Below are 23,043 nucleotides of genomic sequence, written 5' to 3' on the forward strand. Positions count from 1 at the left end.
GACAGAACATAGAAGAAAGATCAATAGACAGACAGACAGATAATAGATAGATGATAGAAGATAGATGGACAGACAAATAGAAGATAGATGATAGATAGATAGATAGACAGAAGATAAATGGATAGATGGATGGATAGATAGATAGATAGATAGATAGATAGATAGATAGATAGATAGATAGGCAGACAGTCAAGTAGAAGATAGGCAGATGGAGAGATAGAAGACAGACTGGTAGAGAGATAATAGCTAGAAGATACATGGACAGACAAAACATAGGGGACAGAGAGAGAGAGAGAGAGAGATATAGGTAGATAGGTAGGTAGATAGATAGATGATAGATGATAGACAGATGGACAGACAGACAGAAGATAGATTCCTGAAAATCAAATTTAAAAGAAAGAAAATCCAACATAGGTGAGACTGCAAAATGCACTTCCTGAAATAATATTCCCAAGTGTTCTCCCTAGAACTGTAGTTACAGGTGGTTGTTAGTTGCCCTGTGGGTGCTGAGAATCAAACCAGGTCCTCTAGAGGAACAGACAGTGCTCCTAACTGCTTAGCCATCTCTCAAGCCCTCAGTAGTTTAATAAAAGGTTCTGCGGTTGTCTGCCTGAAGATGTTTTCTATAGGCCCCTTGTAGCTCATAGCAGCATTCTGTGTTTATAACTACATCATGTCAACAGTGTACAGGAGGCAGCACTTCTATAGCAACCATCAATGAGTGACAAATAAAAGTTGCCGCATCCAAGCTGGCCGGCGAGGGAGCTGTGGTATGCAGTTCCCCGTTGGCCACTGTGTCCTAAATGGCCCCATTTATACTTGTCCTCAGCAATAACTCTCTCAGTGCATCCTGTTTGGAAATCATTCTCTTTTTCTCTTGGTTTTCTACTCCTTTATTGTTTCCCAGATCACCCCACTCATCTACTCAAACTTAGGAATTTCATACAAGCATACAATATATTTGATTGTATTCATAGCATATTATATGATAAAACACTATAGAATCTAAACCAAGCAGCCAAACAGGCACAGTGGTGTGTCTGAAATCCCAGCACCCAGACGGCTAAGCCAGCAGAATTGTGAGCTTGAGGCCAATTTGGGCTATGTAATCAGACCCAGTCTCAGACGAATAAAATAACAGGAGCTAACTATATCTTCTCATCAATGCATGAATAAATCTCACAAAACTTTAACCAAACGACATTCAGTACCAACTAATACTTTACGATATCATCATTTAAATAAGCTTCAATATCGGGCAAAAATAGCATGTGGTTGTTAGAGGGCGAATTACATTTTTCCTTCCCAAAAGCTATGTTAAATTCATAGCCCTGCTTCCTCAGAATAATGACCTTATTTGGAAACAAATTCTTAAGATTATAACCAAGTCAAAATGAGTTCATTAGTGTGGACACAAATCCAATATGACTAGCTTCCTTATAGAAAGGAAAGTTTGTTCACAAACAAAGAGGTATAAGAAGAGTATGTTGTGTTGTTTCTAATTTAAGTGACAGATCTATATATAGGCAAAGAAGAACCAGAGGTTTCAGAGAAGCTACCCCACCTTGAAGAGAGAGTTTGAACATATCCCCCTACACAACCATCAGGGAAAATAAAGTCTGCTAGCCCTCGACTTCAGACAACTGTGAAATAATAAATCTCTACCAATTCAAGCAATCCTTTGTGCCGTTTTTGTTACAGCAATTTTAGCATACTGATACTACACCTACCACAGAGATTAAAATGGTGGCTATCCTTGAAGAAAAGAAGAGTCAAGTGCTAGGAACAGGAGCCAAGACATCTTGATAGTCACTTGTAGTGAACTTATTTTATACTTCATATTACTATTATTATGTTTTAGTGAAAGGGTTTAGTAACTAAACACCCATTAAAGCAGACACAAATGAGTCACTGTCTACAAAATGAAGAGGACAAGAGTCTGGTGAAAGGGCAGAAAAACCATGCTGGTAGCATCAGGTCACTTGAAGGTGGCTTCTAACCAGTGCGCGAGCACTCTGATTACAGCTACAATGAGCAAAATCCTACGTAGGTGATCTCTGAGGGGGCCCTCAGATTGGGGCTGTGATCCCGCCATTTGGCACCTGCTGCTGCTGCTGCTTTCTCTCTAAGCCTGTCTCTCCTTTCTCATTCTTAGTCTAATGTTAGATTGCTTCCTACTGAATTGAGCTCACACAGTCTTGGCAGCACTGTGGAGGCTAGAGAGAAAGGCTGCGAAACCCTTCCCAGAAGCCTCCCCACGCTAACTCTTTGTTAGAACTGATGAGGGACTTCCGGTTCAAAACTTCCTTCCACTGGACTCCATGTCTTTCCTCAGACACTCACTTTCACTGTGAAGGTTCTAGTTGAACATCCCCTACATGGGAAACTGAGTCCAAGGACAACGTGGCCCTAGCGCCACTCCGTTGAACCATGAGATCTGCTTCAGCATTTCTATTCCTCCTCCTCAGAAGGTAAATTCCTAGCAACCAGGGTTTCCGTCAATGTTTCTTATCTCGCTGTATGGAGTCTGTCTGCTCTAGCCAAAGGAGTTTGGCTTCTTCACCTCTGACCTTTGTCGTGATCTGTAGAGGGAGATGGCATTTTCTTCTTCTTAACCTTATCTTTACTGCATTTCACTAGACAGGTCTACAGCCACTTACTTGAGGATCCAGTTTTAAATTTAGAGCCATGTCGCTGTCAGTAGTTTTTGCAATCTTAATTAGTATTTACCAACGTGAACCTGGGCAGTGCAGACAAGGTTGTCTTTACTGACAGCCTCGGAAGAGCCATATTATTGTTTTACCTTAATTGGAGGAGTATGAGAGAAAGAAGAGGACTAAACCAGTTTAATTTTCTCTTAGCATTGCCCCGTGATATTTCTAAGAATTAGACTTGACTCATCTCTGCCAAATGAGTCCTAGGAGGGCTGGTTACCTTGATACTAAAACTTTTAAATAAATCCACTTGGAACTGGGGTCAGTACTAATTGGCTAATGAGCCACTCCGAAAACCACTATCTTGACCTGAGGCGGGAGCAGTGTCTGAAATTGAAGAACTGACTTTGCAGCGTTAGAGGGGCTGGCGGCTTGAAAAGGAATAGCGCTCATAGATTCCTGTGTTTGAATGCTTGGTCATAAGGCGGGGCGCTGTTAGGAGGTGTGGCCTTGTTGGAGGAGGTGTGGCCTTGTTAGAGGAAGTTTGTCTCTGTAGAGGTGGGACTTCGAGGTCTTAAATGTTCAGGGTACTCCCAGTGTGAAACAGAAAAAAAAAATCCAGTCTCCTCCTGGCTGCCTTCAGATCAGGATGTAGACCTCTCAGCTCCTCCAGTACTGTCTGCCTACACACTGCCGTGCTGTGCTTCCCACCATGATGAAAATGGACTGCACTTCTGAGACCATAAGCCCAGCCCCAGTGAAATGGTTTTGTTTATAAGAGTTGTCATGGCTGTAGTGCCTCTTCACAGCCATGGAAACTCTTAACTACAACAGAGGGAGAAGAAGCTAGAGATTGGGTTTAGGAACAGACAGTGTGCCTTAAAACAAACAAACAAACAAATAAACAAGGATTCCATCTTGCTATGTGATACTCTCTCCCCTCTTTTGTTCTGGATTCTCTCATGCTGTTGCAGTACTGAGGAAAGGTAACATGATTTATTTTCCCATGTCTCATTATGCTGACTTCCCTGATGAGAACCCACTTGAGAAATAGCAAACTGCCCAGATTTCCCACACCAAAAAGCTAAGCAATTGCTAGAGAATTGTGGTTGCAGTTCACTGCATCGTAACTCTCTCCCCCGTGAGTCTCTTGACCTGAAGGCAACTCTAACTGTATCCGGAAGGTGACAGAATCGTTACCCAGGGGCTTCAGCTTTTCTGCCACTCAAAGTCACTTCAGTTCTGGGGAGTTCATTCACCTCACTCCCCAGGCCAATGTTGTATTTGAAATCGTTGTTTCAGGAAAAGACTGAGCTCACATGGGGCATTCTGGCCAGATGTGGTTCTCCTTTGTCTTCTAGGATCTCTGTTTGCTCCTTTTCAGGCTATGGAAGTAATATTGTATATTTCTTTTTTTTAAATATTTTTATTTTCTATATTCTTTGTTTACATTCCAAATGATTTCCCCTTTCCCGGATCCCTCCTCCCCATATGTCCCATAAACCTTCTTCTCTCCATCCCTTCTCCAATCACCTCCCTCCTTTTTCTCTCTGTCCTTATATTCCCCTCCAATGCTAGATCAATCCTTTCCAGGATCAGGACCTTTTCCATACTTCTTCATGGGAGTTATTTGTTATGTGATTTGTGCCTTGGCTATTCAGGGCTTCTGGGCTAATTAATATCCACTTATCAGAGATTGCATTCATATTTCTAATTAAGGTTCAGGGTGCTTCTGACATGGATTTCTTGTTAGGATTCATAAAGTTGTCATTTGAAGGACCCTACGGTGATTTTTATACTTAAAAGATTTATGCATTAAGTCATATTTTGTCATATATTTTATTGTTTAACAAATTTAGGAAATGTAAGTTGTTATTGAGAAACCACTTCTACTAAGGACATGGATACATATACATACATATACAAATACACACACACACATACACATAGACATACATATATACATACATATACATGTGCATGCATATACACAGAAGGGTCCACCAAAATAACCCATTTTCAATGACGTTTTAAAATACTTTCAATATTTTCATAATTATTTACCTTACAAATGTTTTGGCTGATCTTCCTTAACTATCCCATTTAGTTGTAGAACTTCTTATCAAAATTATTTATGTGAATACTGCACACTTAACAAGAACAGTCTTCTCTTCCCTCACCTTCCCAAGCTCAGTCTACCACCCACAGCTGTGCACTTCTCTATTTGTCCTCTTTTCCTGGGAAACAAATTGATCCACTACTTAATTGCATTTCCTTCTTTCCTTCTAACATTTTGGCCAAACTAGAATTTTCTCATACTCATCTTTCAATACTTGCACTGAATAGTTGCTATATCATTTTGTAAAGCTGATCCTCTGTGTACTTGTAGGTTTGTATGTACTCAGGTGTGTGTGTGTGTGTGTGTGTGTGTGTGTGTGTGTGTGTAGGGAGGGTGGATGCACACATGTGGAGTCCAGAGAATAACCTTAGGTGTCATTCCTCAGAAGCTGTCTACTGTGTGTTTTTGAGGCAGGGTCTCTCACTATCGAACATGAATTCTTGTTCTCTGCATTCTCCTTTTGAAGGCTTTCCCATCTGTCTCATGAGGTGATTGCCTAGAGCATATTTGAATAAGTAATATACCCACATCGTTCAAAATCTAACCTTTCGTCTTTGACACTCATCTGTTTACTGCCCATCTGCTAGCTGAAGTAGCCACTGTTCTTAGCTATTCCTGAGTTCCTCTATGCATAGAAAAGAAAAAGGAACAGATCACTGTATGCCCCCCACTCCCATAAAATATAGATGATCAAACATTTTGTTTTTCACACAAGACAATACAACTCTTAGGGTATTTTTTTTCTAATATGTACATACTGCATGGTGAAATACATATATTCATTCTCACATTTTTATGACTATTCATGAACCTAACTGATGAATGACTGAGTCAGTTCCAAGTATTTCTGTTACAAATTAATCCCTCAGTAAACATATAACCAAACTGATCTGTAGACTGCATTCTACCAATGGAAAGTGCAAAGCCAACTTGCATACATCTATAATTTAAAAAAAAGATCCAATTGCTTTCCTCTTGAAATATACTAATTCATACACATAAAATTAGGAAAGAGAGATTTTTGCCTGAGTATGGTCTTATTAGTAGAGCATGTTAGAAATGAGAAATGGTTTTATTGTGTGTATTGGTTTTCTACTACTACTGAAACAGAAGACCACAAAATTGGTGATTTGTGGAGACTAGGAGACTGTCTGGTATGCAGAAACATGGGAGAAGGGCCACAGTTAGGTAATTAAAGTTGTTGGCTTCTTCTACACCCTTCTGGCCTGTATAAAAAGCCTGACAGCTTAAAACAAAGGCCTCCAGTAGTGCCTCTCCTGATAAACTGGCTCAACAAGTTCAAGGCCAAATCAGGAAATCTTCAAACTGACCAACCCTAAATTAGGGGAGGAAAATTCTTCAGAGGGTTTTTTTTTTTTTTTTTAAATCCTCAGTTCTAAAGAAAAGATAGGATTTCTTAGATTTTCCAAGCCCCGTCTTTGCTTTTCAAGAAGGTCTTTTTCTATGTGAGTTTGCAGTATGTGTGTTTCCTCACCACCACCCCCAATAAATGCCTTTCAACTGCTGGTTCTGACTGCTGGCTGCTGGCTACACTGTTAGAGATTTCTCCTCTGTAGCTACTTGTTGCACTCAAGATTTTTCCTACCTTTTAATTATTTGACTAGCAGAGAAAATGAACCTGATCAAGACCCCTAGACTCTGTCAATGTAAAGCAACCTAATTTTATTTCTCACATTTCTAGAGGCTAGATGTCCAAATTGATTTTACTGGTGTAAAAGCAATATATTCAGAGCTGATTTACCTCTTGGGGACACCCACAGAAGAATTCATTTTCTCTCCTTTCCAGTTGTTATTGCCCACCCATGTTGGCATCTCTTTTAAAGCCAACAGTGGTGAGCTTCATCTTCTGAATCTATCACCCAGAAACTGCCTCTGATGATCCCTCTCCAACATTTCTGGCCTGTGTCAGTAACAGTGGGCTCACCCATATAAGGCAAAGTGTTCTTATGTCAGCTTAAAGAAATCTTAATTCCAACTTTAATTCCTCTCTGTTGTCTAGTATAACAGTGTAGCAATGAGTTTAGCTACCCCACTTTGGTTCCCAGTGGGCTTCCAGCCACCTGCCCAGAAACTCTGAATCCATGATAGAAACACACACACACACACACACACACTACTTAATTTTAGTATGCCATGACTAGGAGTTAGAACTCCAAAGCTAGGAGTTCTAATCCTCCACCCAGCTATCACAGATTTCCCTAGAATACTTCTGACTCAACACTCTATAAATCTACGATCTATTTTTGCTGCCCTGTTCCTTCTGCCGGCTCCCTATTCTTTGCTGCCCAAGACACTTCTGCGCAGCCCTTTCTTCAGGTGTCACGTTTCTTCTCACCTACATTTCGTATGATTTTTCCTTTGGCCACTGTAAATCTGATCAGTCTCCTACAGCATCATGGTGATTCTCTGTTCCTTCCTCCCTCACCCTAGCTTCAAAAATCCAAGGGTCTCACCCCGTCTCCCTTTGACCAACCATTGGACACTGGCATCTTTATTGATCAACCAAAAACCAGTTGGGAACAAGGATCTTCAGAGTTTGGAGACCACACAGATTCCCAATTAAATCAAAGTATTAGAACCAATCCCCAACATAACAGTAACAGGAGCTTTGCATTTAGGTTGTGAACATCTTCAAAGGATTATTATTCTACTCTGGATGTTTGCATTTTTTCTGTAATTTGACCAATGTTGAACATATTTTCATGTGTTTCAGAAAATTAGATTTTCCTTGTGGTAAAATAACTATTCATATTTTTTAATACTTTTATGGGTTATTAGGATCTATTTTACATTAGAAATTAGTATATTATCAAATTATATCTATTTGAATTTTGCAGTGTCATTTCTCACTTGTGCTCCATTGTTCTTCATATGTATTGTTTTTAGAACTTCACATATGTGCACATATGTGGATTACATGTGTATATGAGGATACACGTGTGTGTGGGTATGTGTGCGCATGCGCGGTGTGTGTGTGTGTGTTGTGTGTGTGTGTGTGTGCATGTGTACAGAGGTCAAAGACCAGCCAGGGTTCATCAAGAACCATTCATCTTGTTATTTAAAACACAGATATTCTCACTGGGACCTGAAGCTCACCCATTAAACTAGGCTGGCTAGGCAGTGAACCAAAGGTATCCTCCAATCTCCACCTCTCCAGGACTGAGATTATAAACTCTACCAGGATGCCCAGATTTTTACACTCTGTGCTAATTTTTGAATTCAGGTCCTAATGCTGACAAGGCAAACACAATACCAACTGAGCTATCTCTCAGCCTTAATATTAGAACTTAAGAATCTTGATAGATTTTGCCATAAGTTGTCTTGGGATTTGGTTTTGGTTTTGGTTTTGGTTTTGGTTTTGGTTTTGGTTTTGGTTTTGGTTGTGTGTGTGTGTGTGTGTGTGTGTGTCTATTTATTTGTTTGTTTTTTCACTAATCTTTACAAAGGACTTTTTCCACTCTGATATTAATGTTCTCTTTTTATTTCTAGAACTTCTGTGCCTTTAGTTTTTACATGCAAGGTTTTGATTCTTTCAGTATTTATCTAGGCATAAGTAATGAGTTACAGACCTAAATTCATTGCTTTTCAGTTGGTTAAACAGTTATCTAACAATAAAGGGAAATAGCTTCCCTTATTTGGGATGCCTCCTTCAGCATTTACTATGCTGTAGTAGGTCTACTTATGGATATCCTATTCTACTCCCTTGGTTTCTTATCTAACAATAAAGGGAAACAGCTTCCCTTATTTGAGATGCCTCCTTTAGCATTTACTATGCTGTAGTAGGTCTACTTATGGATATCCTGTTCTACTCCCTTGGTTTCTTATCTAACAATAAAGGGAAAGAGCTTCCCTTATTTGAGATGCCTCCTTTAGCATTTATTATGCTGAAGTAGGTCTACTTATGGATATCCTATTCTACTCCCTTGGTTTCTTCACATACTCATAAGTATCATGAGAGTAGCAAATAAACCATAAGGAAGTATGTCTGTGAACCACACAGACAGTGACATTCTTCTCTTCAGGCAAAAGTAGACACTAACAGTGTGAAATGGTAAGTACACAGCATACTAGCAAAAGTGGCATAAAAATAAAGATCACACTGCCACTGACTGAGCCTCATGCCAAATGGAAATTCAGTCTTCAGCTGTATCTTGAAGACAATTACTTAGTAATTATTTCAAGAGAATAAACATGTGTAAGGGGAAGGTAAGTGGGCTAGATAAGAAGTTGTAAACTGAGTATAATTTCCCTCTTTAACGTAACTCTTGCACACTTAAGGCTCCGGGAATATTACAAAATAGTGGACAGAAAGACTGTGAGACCCAGAAGGCCAGGAAGTCTGCTATATGAGATTATGTCTCCTATATATGAGAGGGAAACTATACCCATAATACCAAAACAATATGACTACCTAAACAAGACCCAAACAATAACACCACCAGTTAGACAAGCTAACATGAAAGGAGGAATTATTAATAGATTCACTTATAAATAAAGAACTATAAGCAACAAATGACTCCTGAGAGAGGCAGAATTAGTCTTCTCAGGGATGAACACCCTCATTGGATATTCAATACCAAGTGGTTAGCCCTGAAATCATATACACACAAGCAATACTAAACAGAATTAGCAGTTTGTTTTATATATTCATAAGAGTGTGTGTGTATGTGTGTGTGAGAGAGAGAGGGGGAGAGGGAGAGAGGGAGGGAGGGAGGGAGGGAGGGAGGGAGGGAGAGAGATTAAGTGAGTGTGTAAGTAAAAGAGCATACGAGAGAAAGAATATAATAATAAGCAAAGAAAAGGGAGTCATGATTGAATAAAAAGTAGGGGAAGGACATGCAAAGACTAAAGGGAAAAGACATGAAAGAGATTGGAGGAAAGACAGGGAAAGAAGAAATAATGTAATTATATTTTAATTAAAATGAAAAACTCTTAAGGAGAACAGCTTCCTCTCTTAGTTCAACGGAGTTCATTACCTCAGTGTATTATTTCTGAGACATTTAATAAATGCAAACCATGATGTATTAAGAATAAATTTATTAGCCAGGTGGTGGTGGCGCATGTCTGTAATCCCAGCACTCTGGGAGGCAGAGGCATGCAGATTTCTGAATTCAAGGCCAGCCTGGTCTACAGAGTGAGTTCCAGGACAGCCAGGGCTATACAGAGAAACCCTGTCTTGAAAAAACCAAATCCAAACAACAACAACAACAAAAAAAAAGAATAAATTTTTTGAAACTCACTTTGTAACTTATTCATGGTGACAGTGGACACATGATCAACTACAACTGGGAAAGAGGGAAAAGTTTAGATGGATCTGAATCTGCCTGCCTCTGTAAGCACAAACAATAAGTAGCTGGGTGAAAACTTGACAAGAAATCACAATTCCCTAAATCTCTTTATCTCCTCCCTTAGTATCTTTCTGATAGGGTAGCTCATAGTGCAGCTGCCTCTGTTCCTTTGGGTTCATGAAGCCCCTGTGTAATTCATACTGCATCCTTATATTTGAATAGTTGAGAAATTATGTTTTCAGAGTTCTTTCCCAGAGCCTTAAGGGCTCTCCGGAAAGTCATAGCAGTTTCCATTTTGCTGAAGAACATAGACACACCCTCACCTCCAGGATTCACACTGATTCTTATTATCATGGAGTCATTAACCTTAACAGGAAGAACATTCCCTGAAGGAGGAACATGAAAATATATACATTAATATACAAATAAGCCTTATGACTAACAATTGTCAACACTCATAGAGGCCCTTGTCCTGATGCTCTATGGGTGAGAACTGTGTCACACTGTCTCTTCCACAGTGGCCATGCAGGATTTGGCAGGACAGGATCTAGAACATACCATTGTCTGAGAGCCCGCCCTCTACACTTAAAATGATACCCAATTGCATATATTCTACTTAATATTATGCTTATAAAATATCTAGCCAAGAACACCAGCACGTGGTTGCAACCACAGCATTCAAAATACTGAGGTAGGGAAATGCTATGAGTTTGAGGCTAGCCTGGGCTACATAACATTATATCCCAAAAGCTACAGAATGACTATAAATAAAATTCAACTTTTTTTCAATGTGACTCATCAGAAATATTTAAGTGCATGTATTATACATTTATATTGAATTTCATTTCAAGGAGAAAATTTCTTCCTATTAATTTTGTATTATTTTATCGTCATGAAATAACTTAAGATTGTAAAATTTTCAGTGGTTGTACATAAATAAGTATGAAATTAAACATGAAGTTCTGTCTCATACCTGTTATAAAACTTTAAAGAAAATAACATTTCACATCACATAGAGCACAACTCTGTGTTTGCCAATGCTTTTCTGTTATGCAACTCTTTGAAGGCAGAACTCTATTGTGTTCATTATTATTACTGGTGCTTGGCACCTGTTAGACACTCAGCAACATGAAGTGAGTAAATTTATGAATACATAAGCACTCTAGAAGCTTTTGATGCGTGGCTTTTGATGGTAAGTGGTAAATTATGTCAGCCTTGCTATCTCTAGTTTCCGTTTCTTCGGTTCTGCTGAGCATACACCAAAAGTAATTGACTGATGATATATGAGACACCTAAACAAGTGTTCTTTTCTTTTCTTTCATTCTGTGTATCAAAGCTCCATTCAACCCGAATAAAGGAGCAGACAGCATTGTGAAGTTTGACACTTTTGGAGACGGGATGGGAAGATACAACGTGTTCAACTTTCAGCATATAGGTGGAAAATATTCCTACTTAAAGGTTGGCCACTGGGCAGAAACCTTATATCTAGATGTGGACTCTATCCACTGGTCCCGGAACTCAGTCCCCACTTCCCAGTGCAGTGATCCCTGTGCCCCCAATGAAATGAAAAACATGCAGCCAGGGGATGTTTGCTGCTGGATCTGCATCCCTTGTGAGCCCTATGAATACCTGATTGATGAGTTCACCTGCATGGATTGTGGCCCTGGCCAGTGGCCCACTGCAGACTTATCTGGATGCTACAACCTTCCAGAGGATTACATCAAGTGGGAAGATGCCTGGGCAATAGGCCCAGTCACTATTGCCTGCCTGGGTTTTATGTGCACAAGCATAGTTATAACTGTTTTTATCAAGCACAACAACACACCCTTGGTCAAAGCATCAGGCCGAGAACTCTGCTACATATTGTTATTCGGAGTTAGCCTGTCCTATTGCATGACATTCTTCTTCATTGCTAAACCATCGCCTGTCATCTGTGCATTGCGCCGACTTGGGCTTGGGACCTCCTTTGCCATCTGTTATTCAGCTCTTCTGACCAAGACAAACTGCATCGCTCGCATCTTTGATGGAGTCAAGAATGGCGCTCAGAGGCCAAAATTCATCAGCCCCAGTTCTCAGGTTTTTATCTGCCTGGGTTTGATACTGGTGCAAATTGTGATGGTGTCTGTGTGGCTTATCTTGGAGACTCCAGGTACTAGAAGATACACCCTTCCAGAGAAGCGGGAAACAGTCATCCTAAAATGCAATGTCAAAGATTCCAGTATGTTGATCTCTCTGACCTATGACGTGGTCCTGGTGATCCTATGCACTGTGTATGCATTCAAAACAAGGAAGTGTCCTGAAAACTTCAATGAAGCCAAGTTCATAGGCTTCACTATGTACACTACCTGCATCATCTGGTTGGCATTCCTCCCTATATTTTATGTGACATCAAGTGACTACAGAGTAAGTCTTTGGATGCTTTCTTCTTTTTCTTAGATTGACTTTCTTCTTTCTTTTGCTCTTTTCATTTATCAATGTTTTGTTGGGTGAAAGGTAGGATAGACTCCTTTTTATTTCAAGGATGAATCAAATAATTACAAATGTCATAATTAACCTCAATGTAATGTGAGAAAATTAATTCACCATGCTTTAAGACACTTAATTAGAACTTAATTTGTTCAGAGCCGTGCAGCAGGCACAGAAGGGAAGATGGCTATAACTGATGGGCCATTCAAGTAGTTTATAATCTAGTGAGGAATAAAACATAATACATACACATAAAAACATCTTAATTAAATTTAAAAGCCAATAGGCAAGAGAATGAGACTTAATCACTAAAACCCCAATGAGAACACTTGAAATTGGACACAAGAGGATGTCTACAAGAGATGGATCTATAAATTAAAGTACCATTGCAATATTAGTTCAGGATCAGCATAAATCTAAAACTTTTATTCATGCTTCATTTCTTCACTTCAATGGATTAAAATACAATCTACTGTGTTTCCTAAGCCTTGTTACATATACAAATATGCTATACACAACTGTGCTGTTTAACAGCTAAAAACTTTATTGTATATGTATGGGTAACCTAATTAAGTCATTGTTTGTAGAGTCTTACATACAATTCAAATTTATGGAGTTCCATATAATTACTATCTTTTATGAGGGAAATGTTGTCATTCCATCATAATTTCCCAAGTTGTTTAGCCATTAATAAGTTAATTTTACTTTAATAATTCTAACTGTAGTGTCTTCAGTGAGTAATAAGACTTTTTCCTTTTTCTGGCAATTAGTTTATATTATCTCTATTTTTTCAGTCATCATAGATCATATTTTTCCACGGTCCTGTTTCCTTGTTATAGCATGATTTCAGAAAATGAAGTACCCCATAGATAATAACTGTTCCCAAATCTTCTGTTCATTAGTAATTACAACATTGTCCAAGGTCTAGAAACCTGAGTCTCAAAAGGAAAGCACAGCAAATCCCAGACCTTAGACAGGGAAAGCGCAAACAAACAAACACCTTCAAAGGTGTTCCTGGCACATCATGATAAGGATTGCTAATAGCAATAGGTCGCATTCTTGGAAATATAAAAAAAAGCTCTCCCCATAAAAAGTTAAGTATATGAGTTAAAATGTACTTATGAATTTATCATTCTGTATTGTTTTCATATTTTAATGTTATATATGTATGTATATATGTACCATGATTAACCTCAATATTTGAGAAATTTAATTATGTCTTATATATAATTATATACATATATAATACATAATATATAACATATATATAATGATACATAATACAAATATATTATATGTATATATATGCAGAGTGTGAGTATGTGTGTGTGTGTGTGTGTGTGTGTGTGTTTATGTGTATGTGCAATTTCCACCAACTAAAATAATGTTTTAAAGGACAAAAAACATCTAAAACTTGGGATCAAGAACCTCACAAAGGTTCTTTAACACAAATTATCACAATGACATGTCTGAAACCTGTGGACTGTGTAATAATCAATACAAATTAAGAATGTAAGTTAAATGTTAGAGTAATGTTTAGGTTTTTTTAATATTCAGATATTTTAAAACAACCTATAAAAATTTTAAAAACTTTAAGAAAGGTAGTATCATGCTTTGATAAGGAATATCAAAGGCAAAATATGTAAACTGTGAAAGAGTTTGAAAAGTCAGAGATTTTGAGTAAAATGGAAAAGTATTGTTACTATTTTTAAAGACCCTATCCTCAACTATTGCCTTTATATGTATACCATCCCATGCATCGGAATGGACAACTGATTTTTTTTTAGTGTTGTCATTGTATCGTTCCCAATAAACCTACTTTAAAGTATTGGGAATCAAAGCCAGTTGCGGTGGTATCTGCTGCCCTAGACATCTGATTTTCAGTGTCTCATCTTCTCATCCACAGAAGTGTTGCTTGCTTTTAAAAGTAAAGCAAAAAAAAAAAAAAAAAAAAAAAAAAAAAAAAAAAAAAAAAAAAAAAAAAAAAAGTAAAGCAAAAATAAACTTAAGAAACATTATAATAATTTGATCTTATAGACATTAGCACTTATTTCTCATGTCTAAAAGCTTGACTTTTCCCCTTGTATGATAACAATAGAGTGTTAACTAGAAAACACTAGCTGAAGACACCAGACCTTCCCCTGTACTGTGGAAGTAAGTCATAGAGTAACTAGAGCAGTGTGAAAGGCGAAGGTGGAAACTTCAGATGCTACCCTAGACTTCTGATATGGTTCAAGCACAATAAGATCCAAATTCTTTCCTGTTGATGATCTTGAAATTTAAACATGAATATCAAATCTTAAATTATTTTTAAAAAGTAATTGTCACCTTCATTTTGCTAGGGCCTATTGCACAAGGTCTACTGCAGAATGAGAAGCAGCCAAGCTTCTGAATTCTATAAGCCATGCAGAAGAAACCACAAGAACCAATACTCTTATGCAGAAATGCGTTAGTGTAGAAAGACATGGACAACTACAGTTTAGAACATAAATGTAAGAGTTATTAGTGTAATAGGTTGGCTGAGGAGCTAAATCATATAGGACTTTATAGGACCTAGCAAAGAATTTAAATTTTATTTTCTACGGAAAAGGAAACCATTGGAAGATTTTTAGGCAAATTAAGTCATGGCATCACATTCTAAGGATGAAAGAAGCAAGAACAGCGAGACTGGCTCAGCTGCTTGGTTAGCCTATGGCAGCTACAACTGATTCTTAACATTTGAGAGTGTTAGGAAGGATAAAACTGTCAGAAAGTGTGAAGGCTTTTGCACTAGTTGCAGTCTACCAAAGCCACCTGCTACAGTGCCAGGCACAAGACAGAACACATGTGACTACTAATTCAAGCACAAAGGACTTTACCACTCACAACCCCAGCAGCAACTGTACTGTCAGCTTCTGCTTAGGACACCCAGGTCCCAGTTCCTAGAAATTCAAAGTGGACTCAGGGATATCTGAATGTGCCCTGTTCAAGACAGGCCCAACTTTCCTGACTTGACTGAGCATACCAGACAGAGCACAGCACTCTTACTGACCTCATTCCTAGTTTAATTATTAATATTATGCTTGCTCAGCACTGGTTTTAGCATCATGTCTGATTTTTAAAACTTGGCATTAAAATATAATTTCTCTCAATTCCTGAGTATCAGGGTCCCCTGAAATTTGTATCTGAAACAAATGCCTTGCCTTTGGCCCAGTCTCCCCTCCCCAGTAAAAAAGCTAAGAGAATAATTTGAGTCCCAGCATGACATACCAATTAGAATTTCTCTCCCTTCTTGAGCTCCCCAGTATACTGTATCTGGTGAATGTATATTTCTACCACTATCAAAGGAAGACAATCATAGGTCTCTGTAGTGAACTTATTACTACTACTTTGCTAAATGGACATAGTAGTATCATATGTCCATTTATCAACCTACCTTCTGAACACTTATCTTTATTCTTACATATTAGTGTGGCTTTTAAACCTCAGCAGAGACTGCTTTTTTCACTGGGTGATGGTTAAGACAGCCTCACCACTGGGCAAAGTAGAGAAATAAGTAACTATAAAGTGCTGGTATCTAAATGGGACATCTATGTCTCTCACACACACACACACAGAGAGAGAGAGAGAGAGAGAGAGAGAGAGAGAGAACTCAAAAACCATTGTGGAAGAGAGGGAGAAAATAAAGCACTGCTTTGCAAAGCACTGTCTTTTGGACATGGGACAACCAGTACATCCATGAACTCACTGCAGCTGTGACTGTCTGCACATGACCTACACCAGATTGAGCCTGTTACCCTTGTATCCCAGGGGTGAGACATTCATGAGGTGGCGCCCAACAAGGGACTAGTTAAAGGAAGCTGGGATAAGACGGTTGCTCTCTTCAGTGGTGTAACCACTAGAAAGTTGTTCATATTCTAGCAAATAGTCTTCCACCCATGCTCAAGCAGGAAACCCAATCTAAATCAAGTGGGTCAGACATGAAAGTAGGAAGGTGACTTGTTTAAAGGTTCAGTAGAAGAGGGAGGATAAAGGAGATGAAGGGACACATGGCGAGAACAAACACTTGTTCTGTATATGTATTATACAGACAAGAAATAAGAAATAAGAAAAAATGGGAGGAAAAAGAAGAAAGAGTAAGGCAAGTCAGGTATGAGCACAAATGCTAATGGGGATCTCACCTGAGCATATCAGAGGGCTTTTCTGTCCGGGGAATGTACTCAAGTAGACAAAAGCTCCTATTTGTACCCAAATTCCAATGAAAAATTGAAACCCTTTGTCATCTTTAAAGTCACCTTTAAGGGATGAACCTTTAGAGGACACACTGTAGTCTTCTTTCTGTTACAAGTACCAAGTGCTGTACACCTACAGCTACCAACTGCTCTGTACCCACAAGTACCAAATCCCCTGTACTCACAAGTACTAAATGCCCTGTACCCACATGAACCCTGTACCAACAAGTACCAAATGCTCTATACCCACAACTGCCAAGTATCCTGCATATCCTACATCCACAAGTACCAAGTATAATGTACTCACAAGTACCAAGTGATCTGTTCCCACAGGTACCAAGGGCCCTGTACCCATAAATACCACAAGTACCAAGTGATCTGTGCCCTCTGCTTCTCAAGGAAATCAGCCAAAGTTCAGTGACTTATCTGCTTTTAGAGGTTTCCGAAGGTCCCTCTTCTCATGATAATTGAGGATCAAATGTCATGACACTATGCAAAAGGAAGTAAAACTTTCTACCCAATCAGAACAAATTTAATATTAAGTTGTTAGTATCAAATGGACTTGTATACTACTATGGAGAAAACCACCCTATCCCATCTGAGAAAAAGATTCAGAAACAATCAGCACACTAGAATAGCTGCCCTCTTTCGACCATTTTTCTATAACCCAGAATTCAGTTCCCTCTCCAGACCCTCCCATTTAATAGGCAATAAGTAGAGTACTGATTGAGGACACCAGCTCGATCATATAGTTTTTCCTACATGTTTGCTATTGATTTTTATGGAATTTCTTTGGCCCTTGAGACCCCTATTCTTCCTTTGGTTAGAAGCTATATCTCAGAACTCCATCCTTACTGCCAAAACTGTAAAAGACTGCAGTTTATGAGATTTTATTGTACTTATTAGATAACAAGTTATCCTACCAGCTTCATTGATGCTGACAAAAAAGCTAAAAGAGAGTTTGTGATTGACATCAATAACAATATCCAGACTGTGAGCATTCACAGCTGATTCTGAGCCTCTCCTCTCACACAGAGGACTGCTGATCTCTTGTACTAGGAGCAGACTCTATCTCTATCTTCTAAGCTCTTCATGTGAATATCCATGAAAAGCACTTCAGAACAGAGGTAGAGTGTTTGGCTTAGGAGAGATGAAGAAACATGAGTCCCACACAGAATTATCTCCCATCAGAAATTGTTGTTGGATTGGATGAGTGAGTTTAAGGTAGAAAAATCAAAGATGACTCCCAAGTTTTTTAAACATCTGGTATTGCTCAGACCGGTACAGTTAGGAAAGGAGATCAAGCCTGGCTTATACATACTTCCCTTATTCCTATTAAATACTAAACATAATGTGTGATAGTGACAGTTGAATATGTAAATTTGGAAGCATATAGATTAGGTCTGTACTAGTAAATGTCTGGATGTAAACAATGGAGCAAGTATCTAAGTCACGAGAACTTAATGATGAAGGCAAGATATTAAAAACCTGAGGTCTAACACACTCTGGACCTTAAAGTCCAGGTAGAAGGGATCAGGAACAATCACCTAGTCTAGCAAAGGATATCTAGAAAGCCAAAATAAGAAAATGATTGCTCATTTCAAATGTTGCTATGAGTTTAAAATGAAGTCGGAGCCACAGGAACTGCTGATGTAAATTAGAATAGAGAGCTGTATGTAAACAGACTTTTAATAATGCAACTTACCAAAGGAACTAGACAGATGACCTCTGAAGAAACCAAGTTCATTGACAACAACCACCTGCAATCTAGTCCTCTCATCACTGAATATTTATGTTTTACTATTTCAGATTCTGCATAAATATCATTATACAAATGTAAAGAAAACAAGAAAGTCTATGAGAAGTGTTGGCAAGAAGTCAGGAGCAGCCCACACAAATGATGCTTGCTTTGAAATCCTAAACAATGTTTTCATGAATATCCCAAACACAGACGATCCAACATAATTAGCACACAAACTTAACGATGATAGGAACTGAGTAATGAATGACATCAATTGTTTAATTGGTCTTGTCTCAGTGTTATCTTTAGTTGACTATATGATGGAATTTATACCTGGACACTCATTAGCCAACCTCTCTTGTAGGTGCAGACGACAACAATGTGCATCTCCGTTAGCTTGAGTGGTTTCGTTGTCTTGGGCTGTTTGTTTGCCCCCAAGGTGCACATTGTCCTGTTCCAACCCCAGAAGAATGTGGTCACACATAGACTTCACCTCAACAGGTTCAGCGTCAGTGGAACTGCAACAACCTATTCTCAGTGTAAGTATGGAACTATGCAGATTCATTCGTAAATAGCACCAGGACTTCGGGGCCCAACAAAGCATGCTTATCCCCAAAAGTATCCAAAATCAGCACTGATAAGTTCTGTTTTACATATTAAATTAGAATATATATCAGGCTGAGGTATAGAGCAGAAGATTCACTATTTCTTTTGGGTGCCAGGCAGAGTCTATAATGGGAAAAAGACATTCAACCCATTAATTCAATTAACTTTTTTGACCAGATGGTGTCGCCATATGACCAGCCTTCTAACTTTTTGCAGTAGTGCCCTGGGATGCCTCAGGTGTGTCTCTGAGTTACCCTCTGCCTCACTTTACTCAATGACTAGAGGGAGGTGTTCTCTAAAGAATCTTCAGTGTCAAACACGTGCTCATGAAAAGTGCAAGCAAGGAGATGACCAGAGGACTGACTACTGGCTAATACCACTCCTTTTTAAAAGTTCAAGCATTTCTGTTAACACAGGGAAGCTAAGGGTCTGGAGAATCTTCTCAATAGGGGCCCTTGTAGTCCTATCATATCCAACTAACATCCCATGACGGAACTTTGGAAAGTGCTAGCCTAGATCTTCCTGATTCACTGACTCAGGCAATTCCTAGCTGGATGCAGCTGAGAGGCCTACATGAGCAGGATTCCACGATCTTGCCTCTGACTACCATTCTCTTCCCTGCTGGCCAATGACCACCGAAACATTGTAATTCCAAAACACATGATTCAGTCTTTTGAGTTTTCTAAAGCACAGAGGTATATGAAGCAGACAGCTTTTTAAACTGTTTTCAGTTAATGTGTGGTAGAAAGTAGTAGGAATTCACTGACGGAGATGAGAGAGAAGGGGAGGGAGCCACAGGGGAGGGAGATCTTGGAATGCCAGACACAAATGACTGTTTCAAAATGTTGCCTCCAATCAATTACAAAGAGTACTTGAAAATACCTTAGCACTATACTCTTTACCCAATCAAATCTCACCTCAGAAATTGCAAAATATCCATTTACACAAAAATTTTGAGAAGTGGGGCTATACCAGACCCACTGTTGTTCTGTAAACTAATTGAATAATGGTCAAATTAGTGCTTTAAGGTAGATGTCTACCCAATGTAATGTTTTTCACGTTATCTCCGGAGTATTTCCAGAGCTCATTGTTTCAATAGTATTGTCCTAATTCATTTGCCCCAACCAAGGAAGCAGTACTTTCTAGAAAAATGAAGAATTTATACACTATCTATTTAAAATTGCAGAAATAACAAGTACACTCAACTGTAATTTTGTGTTTAATGTAGCTTAATTTTTGTAAATTTATTTTATCCTCATGATATCAGATATTACAAGTTCTAGTTTGTAGCTAAGAAAATTGAGAATTACTTGGGTGTGTAGATAGCTCAAAGCTCTTGTTTATTACTGGAACAACATAATTTTTAAGTCTTTTTTTAAATTTTCAAGACAGGGTTTCTGTGTATCATTTATAGAAATCTATTGTTTATAAAAATACAAGATTACGTTGCAACTTAATGACAGTAGCAAAAACATTTCTTTAAGACTGTAATCTTCAACTTTTTAATGTTGTAAACTTTTAAAGTAATATTAAAATTACAATTTACCGAGGCAGGACAGAAACCATATGAAAACCTTATCTCAACTGAAAAGTGTCTTTGGAGACCTTTCCTTCAGGCTGGGTTGCTGCCCTCAATCAAGATGGCAGTGAAGCTGGGACTTCCCACAACAAAGAGAGCTGGCAGCCCTATGACTTCTCTTAACCTAGATGCAACTGACACTAAAACCAGTCACGTGGCTGCCCTTAAGCAAGATGGCGCTGAAACGACAGCTCAGCCAGCCCCTTATCAAAGATGATGGCAAGGCACATGTTTGTTACATCCCAGAATGGAACAACATTTATTTAGAGAAGCATGTAGCAGTTATGTATTAACAAAGAGACAAATAATCAGATGTGAATGTGAGGAGATTTCCCCACCCCGACCCCCAACACCACAGCAGCCTCTGCCGCAGCCTCCCTGCTCAGGTCCGAGTGCACAATCCAGTTACCACCTGACCCTTCTCCTGCCGCAGCTGGCTTAGGGATGGCGCAGACCAGAATGGAAAGAAATCAGAGATAAATAAAATTTAGGAAGTAAAAGTTTAAGAGTGGGCAGAGCAAGCTAAGCCCAAAGTAAAATCTGGAGGATATTTTTAGAGCACCAGGAGCAGGGACCAAGAAGGAGTAGTTGGAGGGCTGAGAGGGGTGCTAGCATTGGACGGCTAAAGTAGCCAGCAGCTGGCAAGGGTAGGAAGAAGTCTGGAGAAGCTGGAGGAGGAAAGGAAGCTGAGGGGGCCAGGGGAGTAAGGGAAAGTCGGAAGCCGGGGAGCAGACGAGGTTGTAGAGCCTGGTTCAAAATGGGAAGTAGGCTCATTAGCTGGACTGAGGATAATGGAAGTTTTGTCTGGTTGAGATTTTACAGCTAGGAGGAGCTGAGTTGGGAAACAGCAGGAGCAAAGAAAAGGTTAGGAGTGAACACAGGAAAAGACCTGCACGTAGGAAACCTTCCATTTTTTGGATCACTGGCAATAGTCTTAAAGGTCCGTTAAAATAACAGGAGCAAAAGTGCTGTTTAGCGGCCATTTAGAGTCACTATCAAGAAGGTGTTGGGGCCAAATTTGATTGCATGTATGAGTTTGGAAGCCTTTAAGTCGTCAGGTACTAGTTTCAAAGGTTAGAGGTTCTCCTAGAGGCTACCCGGTGGGGAGCCTGGAAGTTCCGATGGTACCCACAGGTGAGGATAAAGGTTATTATTTTCTATCACTTTCAGTATCCAGAGGATACAAAAATAATAACAGAACATGAGCGGTACAGGCTGGCATACCAGGTAACCAGGGGCCAATGTGGCAGATGTTCAGGAAACGCAGAGCAAGGTGGTGGGCAAGAATGCACAGCGGCAGCCATGACGCTGCTCCTCTGTCCCTGGTGAGACACTGGGAATTAAACAGCCACTTCTTCAGGGCCAGAGGGCCTTTTATAATGACCAAGTGGGGCCTTTTTGTAATGAACTTACCAGTTTGTCAATGTTTGGATGGAGAGATCCGCTGATCAGATGGCCAGAAGGTGGGAGCCTGAGTAGCAGGCAGAATTTCTTGTCAGGATGGGGTCCAGACCTGTGGGCTTACCCATCCAGCTGCATCCGCAAACTTAAGAATCTGAGTCACAGCCACCTTGATATGCTTTATAAAATGTGATATGATGGGGCATGATGGGGTGCCTTAGGGGGCCCGTGCTGAGGCATGCTGCCCTCCAGGATCAGTCATACAACAGGTCTAGTATAAAAAGAAGTTTATTTGGGACCTGAGGAGGAGTCCTGGGGATGGGAGTATAGGCAGAGAAAGGGGAACAGAGAGAGAGGGAAAGAGAGAGGAAGGAGAAAGGAGGAAGGAAGCCAGCCAGGGACATGTCAGGGGAGAGGAAGGAGATGGAGAGAGACAGACAGACAGACAGACAGACAGACAGACAGACAGACACACACACACACACAGAGAGAGAGAGAGAGAGACAGAGAGAGAGAGAGAGAGAGAGAGAGAGAGAGAGAGAGAAAGGAGGGAGAGGGGGGAGAGAGACAGAGAGAGAGAGAGAGAGAGAGGAGAGAGAGATAGGAGAGAGAGATGAGAGAGAGAGAGAGAGAGAGAGAGAGAGAGCCCAAGCAGTCCTTTTCTGTGTGAGCCAGGCTCACACTCACACTCTGGTAAAGCCTAGAGGAAATGCTAGCAGCCTAGAACTCACTCTGTAGACCAAACTTGCCTGAAACTAAGAGATTTGCCTGCCTCTGCATCTCAAGTGCTAGGATTAAAGGTGTGTTCCACTTCTTCCTGCCTGGTCTATAACAAGACATTAGTAACTCAGAACTAGTAGCATATATATTTTGTTTTTCCTGACAAGCAGTGAAAATATTTTCCATTTTAAAAAAATTAAAGCTCCTGCCATGAAATTCATGTGTTAAATTCTTGAA

General features: G+C 39.5%; 1 protein-coding gene across 1 annotated transcript in view; it reads left to right on the plus strand.

Moving 5' to 3' along the window:
- The window catches only part of Grm3 (glutamate metabotropic receptor 3), a 102,074-nt gene that overhangs the window by 68,022 nt on the left and 11,009 nt on the right, over nt 1-23,043 (plus strand). The window contains exons 3-4 of the mRNA XM_052172405.1: nt 11,419-12,485; nt 18,865-19,039. Coding sequence (XP_052028365.1) covers nt 11,419-12,485; nt 18,865-19,039 — 1,242 coding nt within the window. The remainder of the gene's footprint in view (nt 1-11,418; nt 12,486-18,864; nt 19,040-23,043) is intronic.

The sequence above is a fragment of the Apodemus sylvaticus genome, chromosome 2 (assembly GCF_947179515.1).
Source record: "Apodemus sylvaticus chromosome 2, mApoSyl1.1, whole genome shotgun sequence".
NCBI classification, from domain to species: Eukaryota; Metazoa; Chordata; class Mammalia; order Rodentia; family Muridae; genus Apodemus; species Apodemus sylvaticus.